Genomic DNA, 11,236 nt, shown 5'->3' with positions numbered 1-11,236 from the left:
TAGAGCTCTCCGGGGGCTGCATCCTCTAAGACCCAACTATGCATGCAGCTTGCAGCCACCGCCTCGGCATACAATGTACAGGGGGTCTTTGGGCGTGGAGGGTGCCATTGGTATGAACATCAGGTAACAGTTCATTATATTGATGCAGATGGCGATCTCAGTGTCACCAGACTTGAAGAGCTCGGGGCCAATCTCGACAATATCACAGTCATACGCCCACTAGACTGGACACAGCTCGCAGCAGCCGTGAACCTACTTCCCCTCTTAGTCAGTACCATGGTTCGCTCTTTCATGTCATGCTACTGAGCCTCAGATACACGGCGCACCAGCGGTCATTATCATAGATTCCGTCACGCATTTGCTGAGGCATTTACCCTCGATGCCTAGCATGAGTTCCACCGAGCAGCAGGAGGAGGATGAGAGAGGTGTTAAATATGCAGTGATGGGCAACATAGCTGCGACCTTGAGTACCCTCACACAATGCATCACTGTGGTAAGACTAATGCAGGTTGGTGCTGCTGACTTTCTACGACCTAGCAAGGTTACTAACCAGTTTACGACTGATATAGCTACGGGCCGTCAGAAGCCAGCTCTGGGAGATGTTTGGAGCACCATTCTTGATAAACGTATCATCTTAAATCATGTCGAGGGAGGTATCAAATCGGTGGATATGGACGACCCTGATGGTATGACCAGGTGTGTCGAGGTGTTGTTCCTGACCGCTTCCTCAGATGCCTGGCTTATCGAGATCACTCCGGACAGTCATGCGGTTCGTCTACCTGACATTTGAAGATCTGAGGAAGGGAGGGCAACTCGGATGGAGAGGACTACCCATGCCGAGTGAATGCGTGTCTTCATGCTATGCTGCAAAGAGCATGACTGGACCCATTTTCTGCGCTCAAAGGCGAATATTGTGCTATACTCGCTCAATGTGAAAGGCTGTATTATGCGGAGTAGCGGCAGATCCCCTCGCGTCCATGGATGATCAAGAAGTCGTGAGCCTCTGAGGGATATACCAGCAGATTCCTCTGCGACACCACTGCTTGATAGAACACTATGATGCTAGCAACACCCTCGGTGAGGTTGTTTGCTCATCAGTTGATTCATGTCACGTTGGGCCTCTGCCCCCCGTCAGCCCACCACCTCACCCATCCCTATACCTAGATCTCCAGAAGCCGCGCTGGAGACTCTAGTGTCCGACCTAGCCTACGAGCTCTTTCTCAGGAGTCTCGGCTGCACCAAGCTCGGGGTGACGTGAGTCTATTACAGCGTTGTCCTCTTATGATGTCATACTGACTATCAGAATCAACACAGATGGCACACTGATGATTACTGGAACCGCATCTCAGTCGGTGCCTCCAGAAAGAATGCTACGTCTTCCAGTCTTCGCCTATCTACCACGCCTATGCAATAAATTGACCCTATCAGTAGCTATGTGGAAGGGAGGACTCGATGGATACAAGATCGTCCTCAACGGTCAGCGACAATGGTTTACCAGTCATTCCTTGTCCTGTTCAGATCCTGCCCATTACAATGCTTCCGACCTGTATACAGCCGAGAGGCTAGAGACTGCCCTAGTGCCCACAGAGGCCCGCCTCGCCTGTTCTCTCAACGGAGTAGTCCTTTCCACCCCTACGTGCCTGAGAGAGTGCTGTTACGTCCAGATATACCTCGATGCCTGTGGTAGATGTAATGACAGGGTGGAGTGGGCTGTATGCCGTCTAGCTCTGGCCTGGCCAAGTGTCAGCTTCATCATCAGCAGTGGCAAGGTAACTTTTAAAGGTGGGGTCATTACTCGTCATAGCACTATCAGTGCCTCCCTTCTACCGCTGGGCATGTAGAAAAGCTCTCTATACCGTTCCTACAGTGCAGTGGGGATCGCCATCGTCTGCTGTACCGTTTCGAACAAGTCTGGAGAGCTGCTGTCGGTCAGCCACTTGGGGGTTTGGAGAACATAACTCATTGGAAGGTGGAGTCAGCAGTAGGAATCGGAACAAGTGCAGCAGTGTCTTGGACTGTAGGGCAACGACAACTCCTCACACTGCGGGGGAAGACGATCAGCAGGCGAGCTTGCTCTAGTGGAAGCAGTCTTCGGTGGGTGGTGGAAGGGCCTATACATTACGACATAGCATTCTAGTAGGTGGGGTATCTCAACCGCTCCATCACGACCAAGCTTTGCAGATGTTGTTTATCGATGGCAAGCCCATCGAGCGATGCGTCATTCATGAGTATCCTTAGCTGCTTATGGGCATCATCAGTAGTATACAGATTCCTATCATCCCTCTATCTCGAGTGCGGTAAGGCTCTACAATGCCCTCAATGTACTGAGTACCAGCCCCGAGGTGGTGGTTGCCGCCGTCAGAGACCTAACCGATATCCAATATACGTTCTTGTAAGAGTCGAAGCACGACTAACCCAATCCCATGAGCCGTCTTTATGGTAGATCCTCGAAAGCCCAGCAGGGAGACAGTGGGATCCCAGGCAACCTGGGTCCATTACGACAGGCATCCTCAGTGAGACGTACAGTTATTCTTGGCCGCTCATGGGCCCCATTCAGAGCGTGTCGGAGAGGCGTTCGAATGCGCTGTGCCAAACGACACTATCAGGACCTTGCTCAATCGTCTGGTGTTCAGTCAAGGCGTGGTAGATCACTTAGTAGGCTACTCCCCTGCCCTCATGTCCTACTCTATTGATATCTGAATTCCTGGCAGATATTCAAACTCATTGGTGGAGTTCAATCAACCCGGACGGCTGTGCGCCGGCATCCTCGGAGCTCATCATTACGAGCATCAAGAAGGTCTGTCAATCTGCCACGGTCCGGTGCCAAATGCGTCGGTACGGTACCTGCGGACTCGGTGAGACCTGGTGCTCTCTCAATGAGTAGAAATCGTCATCATCATCACGGCAAGAACCCGTCAATAGGGAACCGAGAGAAAGGCGAGACTGGGGGAGGCGGCAGCGCGGATTGCAGGAAGATCCCGACACCGGTGCGACTCCGGGCTGAAAAGCCACTTCTATCCAAGCCTCGTGTTGCTTGCTCGGTCGCTAGGACTCCGGAGGTCGAGTCCATGGAAGGAGCCACTGTAGCTACACGAAAAACGGCCTATGATGTCCCTACTACGACACATACGAAGGGGAGCAAGTCTGTTGCTGAGGAGATTATAGATGTTACGAGAGCAGTCACTGATAGCAAGCAGTGGGCTCTGGGAGAGGCCGCCATAGCTGATGGGAACAATGCTTCTACTGTGGCATCCACTATTGACCTCAAACCTAGTGGTGTGCAGAGGAGCCTGGCTCCCTCCCAACTCACTGGATACACCGAGCCCTCGCTCAGCCGAGCCTCGAGTGTAGTGTTTAATACTACAAAGCGAAGCAGAACTCCTTCCCTGTGTATATCGGGGACGGCACGCAAAATAATGAGGACCTGTGAGGGTCGTCTCAAGCAGTCGTCTGACGTTTACAAACAAAGGGCATCGATTGTCGGTGAGTCCATGGCCAAGGTTCACCTCAAGTTGGACCCGCAGCATATCACCATCAACTTCAACCGCAATATGTTCAAGAGCTTGACGGACGTCAGACAGGTCGATAGGAAGTTCATTATTGGCCGCTTCGGAGGGACATTACTAGCTATAGACCAACACGCAGCTGGCGAACGAGTTGGTCTTGAAAGGCTCATGAGCTCCGCAGGCATCCTCGAGACGCAGCCGACGACAGGTACTCTCCTCGTACTCAAACCGACGGATGCCTCTCTACTCCACGCGAGGGAGGCTGAACTGGAAGAACACGGGTGGCGGTTTGCGATCATTGGTGCTAGGGCTGTCGTAACAGGCGTACCCAAGATTAGAATAGGGACTCTAACAGCGAGTCCCTATGATCTGTTACCATGGGCAAACGAGCTTCCCTTTCCAGCCAAGCTACACTATATGTACTCCACCACAGCATGTCATCAAGCAGTGAAGTTTGGGGATTCGATGTCACCATCCGAAGTGTCGGCTCTGGTATCGAGCCTGGGGATTTGTGAACTGCCTTTCCAGTGTGCACATGGTCGTCCTACTGTCTATCCCATATGCTCTGTTCCGGACTCTAACAATCGTCCCTTTCCCGATCCCCTCCTGTCCATGCTTGTGATGGACCCACTTCTTCTGTGATGTCTCACATGGTTTGAGATGGAGTAGCGTTTTGCAAAGATATGATCAATACGACGAGCTGTCTGAATACTTTTCACCTCAAGGACACTTTACTGTCAAACGAGCGCACTTGAAAAACGCGGCTCATAGATATTCATGAAGAGACGACAAATGATTAACAATACTACAAGAAAATGATGACGAATGGGAGTATCTATTCTGGATGCGGGGGAGTGCTGCCTCGCGAGCCCGCTGAGCCCTCTGGTGTTGTCCGACGTCCTACAATGTTGGTCGGAACAGAATCTGAATGCAACAAGTATCACGAGTGGGAAGATGATCAATATCCTCACTATCCCAATGCCGAGATGCGGCTACATCATCGAATGGCATCTCGCTCAGCCGTGTCATCTGAAGGTGGTCTATAACACCACTGCTCGACCGTCTCACAGCCTTCGGTAGGCGCTGGTTTACGAATCTGTCAACATAAACTCATGCAAGTATGTACTGGCAGACCGACTCACCGCGCCACTGCACCAGCACCGCCGTATACCAACTCTTCCAGCCTTCGCTGCTTCTCTCGAGTCAACCATGCTTTCTTACGCGAAAGCCACCATAAAGAGGCCACGAGAATACATCCCCACCATAATACAAACCACACAATGCTTGACCAGTCGTTTGAATAAGTTGTCGGCTTCACCGCGCCGGGTAGTCGAGGGGCCCCTCCATTCGTATCGACTTGTGATAGTGGCCGAGGCGGCGCGGGAATCGCGAAATCGGAGACGGCTGTTGAATTGTCGGTCGAATCAGCAGCTATCTCAGCAGAAGTGCCAGGGACTTCTCCACCGAAGATTGGTAGAGCTAGCACTGCTAGCAGATGTAAAACTTGCATACGAGACGGTGAACTGCAGTTCACAGCTACATCGAAGTGAATCCCAACTTCCTGCAACGCGAGGAATGCAGGACAGTGGTGAAAAACTCAAACACGAATATCAAGTCTGAGGGTTAGAAGACCCCGAAGAGTCCTCCTCGTCCTTCTGAGGCTTTTCTTGCTCGGCAAGCGACTGAGAGAGGGCGATCGCCATCAGCGTGTCGTCATCCATGTATTCTTCCGGAGATCTTGGCTGCCTCCTTCGCCGGCGCGATGAGGCCTGAATGGGCCTAATGATAACATAGTCCTCTCAGTGGCCTACCTCCGAGCCAACACCCTTTTCTGCTAACTCCCTAGCCGCCTTCTGTTGCTCATAGAACAGCAGCAGTGCTGCCTGTTGTGCTGTATCCTTCCGTCCCTCCACCTTCACAGTTCTCCCCCCACCTCTTCGAGCTCGCTTCTTCGGCCGAGCCGTCGAATTGGAGGATGTCCCGAGCGATGACCCTGCCAGGGAGCCTTCCTGGCTACCAGCTGTCGCATCGGTTTCCAGTGCAGATTTCCCACTGATGGTCTTTCGTTTCCGATCTCCATCGCCCGACGCTTCACTGGGCGACAGGCTCGGATCACTCGAAGAACTCGTAGAGCTCGAGGGCGCCGAAGACTCCCCAGCATCTGACTTCTTATCCGACCGCCGCGCACTCTGAGCCTTTGCTTTGGCCCTCCCTCTCGCCTTTGCCTTCGGCGTGGGTCTCGCCTTCGCCTTGGCCTTAGCCTTGGCTTTAGCCCTCGCTTTCGCTTTTGCTCGTGGGTTCTTAGGCTTGGCTGATCCGGATCCTTCCGAGGCCTTGCTTCCCAGTGTCGAAGAGGATTCCACCGATGGTCGGTTCCCTTTATGTGCAGCAGGTTGCAGAGCACCTTCCTGGTGCTCTGGACTATCATCGATACTATGATGGACAGTCTGGCTCCGAAGCATGAGATTAACCTCGAGCTCGGGTTCCGTATCACCATCCTTCCAGTTCACCAAACGACCATCTTCCAACGTCTCGTGTATCCGTTTAGAATCGTCCTCGATATCAAGCACGCCCCCATTGGGAAGTAACACGCGATACACCGCCTGAGGGAATACTGCATCACTACAGTCACACAATTACTAATCCCTTACAGAGTCATCTGGCCGCGGGTTAACACTATCGGAGAATCGCCGAGTCATCTTCTTCCAGGCACATCGAGCCTTCATACGGAATACCTCCTCTCTAGGTTCCCCACTACCCTCATCCCTAACATCCTTGACAGTTACCAAGTAAGTGATTGGACCTGGAAGCTTCTCAGCCGCCTTCGGAGGCTTCGGTTGCCCTGACACCTCGTGAGCGTTGACAACCTCAGGAGGGCGCGGGACCGGCTCTGATACTTCGAGCCTAAGAGCCGGGGCACTCTCTAGTGGGGCTGCTGCTCTTGGGGGGATAACATCGGTATTTTGATTGAAGTCAACATGGCTCTGAGGTAGATCCTCGGTAGACTCCACTCTCAGGCCGGGTGATGCAGGTAGTGGGACATCAAACCCAAGAGGTTCCTCTTCCCCTTCAGGCTGACTGTACATAGATCCACGCCCTTGACCGCCTGAGGAGACCTCCAATGTATATTGCCGTGGGTCGTCCATGAGGGAATAGGGATCCTCTACGCACGGCAACCTAATCAGCATCAATGCGATGACGAGATATCGGTGCGAGCATGGTTATGCATTTCACAGTAAGAATACGACGAGTAGCTGACCCATTCCTACGTTGACAGTAGAGTCCTCGAGTCGACCCCTATAGGCTGGATCTCGGCAGTGGCATCTGGGCATACAGCCCTCTTCCACTCCTCTATTACATCTCCAACAGTACTCGAGTCGGAGCACCGGATGACTCTGTGTATACCAGTACCCTTGTCTCTCACACGGACCGTGAGAGCAACAGGCCGAGGAGGATGTATGACCGCAGTACTGCTACCATCAGTGGCAATACCAGTAAGATGGGCTCCTTCCACTAGACGGTCGTCTATAGTAATCTCACAGGGCCCTTCATAGCCTATCTGCCTCAAGAGGTCAGATCTAGTAGCACTGGGGCTTAGGTTGACTCGGGCATGTATTCCTGTGACCTCATTGATAACTCCCAACTTCATACTACTACTACTACCATCGCCCGTCTGAAGTACTTTTAAGGGAGTATAAGCATATGATCGAGCTCACCTGAGGGGCTTTCCTCGACTCGTCAGTTGGCATGGTGATGTCAACTTCGACACGACAGAAGTGACCATCTCCCAACACTACATGCTCCACTGCCGAGTCCATATCTATCTCCTCTCTAGCCGGTAATAGCAAGAACCTTATCCTAGCTTCACTGTGTACGGGGTATTTAGTAACCCTAACAAGTAGTCGTCATTCCCATCCTCCTCCTCCCCCCTCCTAGACTAGCACTACCATGCCTTCAACATCCTAGACCATTTAACAGCTCCTGGTAAAGTGACATCAATCCTATGATTCAGATCATCCCTCTGCTGTAAAACAACCGAGACGCTCATGGGCGTGGGCGGTGTGGAAGGGCACTGTAGTGCTGATGGTTTGCTACCATTGCTATTCGCTGTAGTCACCTCCTCCCCAACCCTCTCCGTATCCTGAACATCAACCTCCCAGGTGATTAGTTATCCCATCCAGTCGTATTACGGTAGTAGCTGATGCTTCCCGATCAAGCAGATAACTCTTGGGGACAGCATACACCGTCCTAGGCTCGAGTAGCTCCCCTGCCTTAGTCGTTGGAAGGAGCTCTTGTGTTCTATCAGCATCGATCAACTTCACAGTATCCGGCGCGATCTAAGAATGCCTAGTATGAAGGCCTATAATATATGCCCTATTACGACCTGTTGATGCTTGCACCATGATCTGAGTAGTTTATCCAACTTATGTCTAGGTTTCATCCTCACATTCACTTCGTTGTAGGTGCCCTCCTCTAAGCCTGGGGATAACACTCTTACTGTAAAGCTTTCCCCGTCCTCCCCTCCCATCACGTAGTAGTGCTATATAAACTAAATGCTTCTCCAGAGCATTCCCAAACTCACTCATCACCCAACTCTTATAATCAATGAAAATAATATCAAGTCTGCGGCACCAAGCTGTTTATCATCATACCAACCACAGCTGCAGCCTGACTAAAGCATCGGGAACTTATGAGACTACGCAGTATGCAGTAATACTACTGCCGGAATTCCCGGTAGTGCTAAATATCGAATATATTTATACGAGGTTAGTAACTCACTCAGAGCTATCAGGGCGGGGTTAGACTCCGGGGACTATGTAGCAGGAAAGATTGCTCCTGACAGTCGCAATCATCGAACCAGGGATGGGCCAGAGCCTCATCAACCGTCATCCTTTTATCAGGATCCACACACATAAGACCTTCCAATAGATCTAGTAGCTGTGGTGACATGAGCTGAGCCCTCTGCCAACTCGTCAGCAACTTCACCACGCCCAACTCCGCCACGTACCGGTAGCGAGCGTCGGCAACACTGGCCTGATTCCAAGGAGGCTTACCAACCATCATGATGAAAAGCATCACTCCCGCCGCAAAGAGATCCGCTGAAGCTCCTGAGTAGCGACCATGATACATCTCGGGTGCTCGATAGTATGCTTTACCAGCCCAGCCTGAGTGTAGCAGGGGAGTGTTGGGCGTCGGGCCTTCGGGATTTTCAAGCACAACCGCCTGACCGAAGTCAATGACCCTCACCGAACCATCACCATGCAACAATGTATTCTCAAGTGATATATCTCTATGAACAATGCCATTACTGTGCAGTGACTTCACCGCCCTTAATACTTGCCAGGTATGCCTCTTGGCAACGGCCTCCGAGAGTTGCTTAGCATTGACAACATGATCGAAGAGCTCCCCACCAGATGAGTACTCTGATATGAAGTAAGTGAAGTTTTCATCCTGGTATATGCCGAAAGCCTTTGAAACGAACTCGCCCGATACAATAGTAGCTAGATACCTCGACACACCCATATCGGTTATAGCATCCTCCGATATCCTTGGGTCGAACTGTATTACATTAACATTGGACATTTTCTTGACAACTACCGCTTTACCCGTGGGGATGTGCTCATACAAATACACTTTGCCATGAATAGCCGAAGCCAATTTCTGCACCTTACGGTACTCCATCTTAGGGAAGGGCTCGAAGACTGCGTAAGACTTCAACTTTCGAGGATGGCCAAGCCACTGAGGTATGCAGCAACCCTCTGTAGCAGGTGGTGTTGATGTGTTGGAGGAAGCATAGCCTCTACAATTCTTGCTACACGTCTGCTTCTGGTGTTGGTCGTGATGTTGTTGTAGGTCACCAGTCCCCGGAGAGGTACCGTGCGTCATACACTAGGTAGTAGGATGGCTGGTGTGATGGTAAGCAGTAAAAGCAGACCAGATAGGTCACAGCTCAAACCCTTGAAAACTGACAGACACCAGGTTATTATAATACATGCTTTTCACAAGCAGCACAACATTAACTTGATATTCGTGACAACAATAATTATCAAGGCAACTTACACGTTCGGTCATACCATGGTCTAAGATTACCAACAAATACCCGCCTAGAATGACAGTCACTACTGTGGTGTAGAAGGCAACTAAAACTCGACGATCGGTCTACTACCAACCCTCTACCCTTCTATTACTTCTTCCTAAACCCCACTGTATGGCATGATGATCCTCCTCTGAGGAACTGATGATGAATAGGATAACCAAAGGAGTACGGCCGATCCCGAGGCATCTCATTGAAGGTCTCCCTTGTTTGTGGTATTTGGACGCCACCTAAAGGTACTCTAACTACAACAGTTCGGAACAATCATCTCTTGACGATTCCGAGGCCCAATCGGGTTTGATCCGCATTACTCCTTAGTCCTGCCATTGGGTACAGCAACCTAGTCTCCGACACAGAACGATCCAATGCCGTTGCGCCTCTAAAGAACCTATGTCAATACAGCATTACAGACGAGGCCCACAAGGCGTGCCCAACCTATCCTCCTCACTAACCAGCCCTGCTCTTTGACCTCCTCCACACTGGAGGCTTGAGACATGCAATGATCCAGCAGAAGGCACGCGGCACAGATGCTCCCTTAATGGGGTTATCCTGAAGGTAAGCCACATTACTACAGTGCATCTACCACATTACCGTCGTTCAGGTTTGTATCGACCCGCTGGTAGTGCTGACCGCTGGTGTTCGATCCTCGACTGCAGGACCTCTCTACCAAACGGTTCGGTCAAAGTACGATGTAACCAGGCCATCTTGGCATCAGGGCGAGCAGCAGAAGATGGTCTTAATCGTGCAATATGCATGAATAACGCAGATGTTCCTCGCGCACGCCGCCGGGGTTAAATCACGAGTTGAATAACCTAAAGCTCAACTGAGCGTCGTTCAGGAGAGGTTGCCTGATGCGTTTCGGCTCTTTCAACTTCTACTGTCATCCCCGACGTATAACTTCATTAATCATGTTCATGTGGTTTGTCAGTGATTATGTATACTATCAATATGGCTTTAAAGCCGATCGATACTGTTTTACTCTATTGCCACAGACAGGGATACATCGCGTGGTAGCTTCGCTTCTGTTCACCATCTTTGCTCAAATGTTTTTCTGATGCTCCCGAGATATGCCATCTGAACACGATTATCATATAAATAGTACTTCTATGATAATAGATTTTCGTTCTGCCATGCTCGAGTGCATGGCTAATCCTAGTCCTTGCCTTGACTGTCTTCTTATTAAACCTTCCGCCGTCTCTGTCCCCATTGTCGCCGTGTTAGTCTCTCACTTGGGTACACCCTGTTACTGGCTCCCTACTCACATGTCGATCGTCTCGGTTACAGAGGTTTCGTTGCTTGGAGATAATCCTTGCAAGATCTCTGACAAGTTATCTTTCGAGATCCAGTTCGAAGCTTTGAAGGTGAGTCCTGGGTCGATCATCATCATCACCACTCACTTGCCTCTCAGAAGCTCAAGGATGATCTCGAATGGGCTATGGTATATGTAGCTGATGCGAACGACTCGAGGTGGGGGATTGGTATATCTTTCGATTCATGTATAGTCTTCATTACTCTTCAGCAAAGATCAGGAGTTGGACACCGTCGAGCTTGGCCCTGTTGAGGTTGCCACTATGAAGTTCACGTTCGAGGTTTGGTCTGCTCTCGAAATTCTCCCTCCAGCACGCTCTCTGTGTAG

At 51.0% G+C, this 11,236-nt stretch overlaps 5 protein-coding genes across 5 annotated transcripts in view; 3 read left to right on the top strand and 2 right to left on the bottom strand.

Annotated features, from left to right (window-relative positions):
* Positions 1-379: 379 nt before the first annotated feature.
* On the top strand, positions 380-790 carry Pmar_PMAR026570 (hypothetical protein; the record flags this gene model as incomplete). The annotated part of the gene is made up of 1 exon (XM_002773274.1): positions 380-790. One exon carries the CDS (start codon positions 380-382, stop codon positions 788-790), a length of 411 nt encoding a protein of 136 aa, XP_002773320.1.
* Positions 791-2,876: 2,086 nt separating this feature from the next.
* On the top strand, positions 2,877-4,148 carry Pmar_PMAR026569 (DNA mismatch repair protein pms1, putative; the record flags this gene model as incomplete). The annotated part of the gene is made up of 1 exon (XM_002773273.1): positions 2,877-4,148. The coding sequence occupies one exon, from the start codon at positions 2,877-2,879 to the stop codon at positions 4,146-4,148; it is 1,272 nt and encodes a 423-aa protein (XP_002773319.1).
* A 941-nt stretch (positions 4,149-5,089) lies between these two features.
* Positions 5,090-8,065, bottom strand: Pmar_PMAR026568 (hypothetical protein). The gene is made up of 8 exons (XM_002773272.1): positions 7,891-8,065; positions 7,697-7,843; positions 7,454-7,647; positions 7,223-7,397; positions 6,776-7,179; positions 6,158-6,683; positions 5,318-6,109; positions 5,090-5,275 (listed from the first exon to the last, which is right to left on the bottom strand). The coding sequence occupies exons 1-8, from the start codon at positions 8,032-8,034 to the stop codon at positions 5,117-5,119; spliced, it is 2,541 nt and encodes an 846-aa protein (XP_002773318.1). The 5' UTR covers positions 8,035-8,065; the 3' UTR covers positions 5,090-5,116.
* A 229-nt stretch (positions 8,066-8,294) lies between these two features.
* Pmar_PMAR026567 (calmodulin-domain protein kinase, putative) lies at positions 8,295-9,392 on the bottom strand (the record flags this gene model as incomplete). The annotated part of the gene is made up of 1 exon (XM_002773271.1): positions 8,295-9,392. The coding sequence occupies one exon, from the start codon at positions 9,390-9,392 to the stop codon at positions 8,295-8,297; it is 1,098 nt and encodes a 365-aa protein (XP_002773317.1).
* Positions 9,393-10,862: 1,470 nt separating this feature from the next.
* Positions 10,863-11,236, top strand: part of Pmar_PMAR026566 (anti-silencing protein, putative) — a gene marked incomplete at both ends in the record, with an annotated part of 854 nt that continues 480 nt past the window's right edge. The window contains 3 exons of the mRNA XM_002773270.1: positions 10,863-10,961; positions 11,009-11,067; positions 11,120-11,232. Coding sequence (XP_002773316.1) covers positions 10,863-10,961; positions 11,009-11,067; positions 11,120-11,232 — 271 coding nt within the window. The remainder of the gene's footprint in view (positions 10,962-11,008; positions 11,068-11,119; positions 11,233-11,236) is intronic.

Source organism: Perkinsus marinus, assembly GCF_000006405.1.
Source record: "Perkinsus marinus ATCC 50983 genomic scaffold scf_1104296959216, whole genome shotgun sequence".
NCBI classification, from domain to species: Eukaryota; Perkinsozoa; order Perkinsida; family Perkinsidae; genus Perkinsus; species Perkinsus marinus.
Note: the sequence above shows the minus strand (reverse complement) of the source record. Positions and strands in the feature narration are given on the sequence as shown.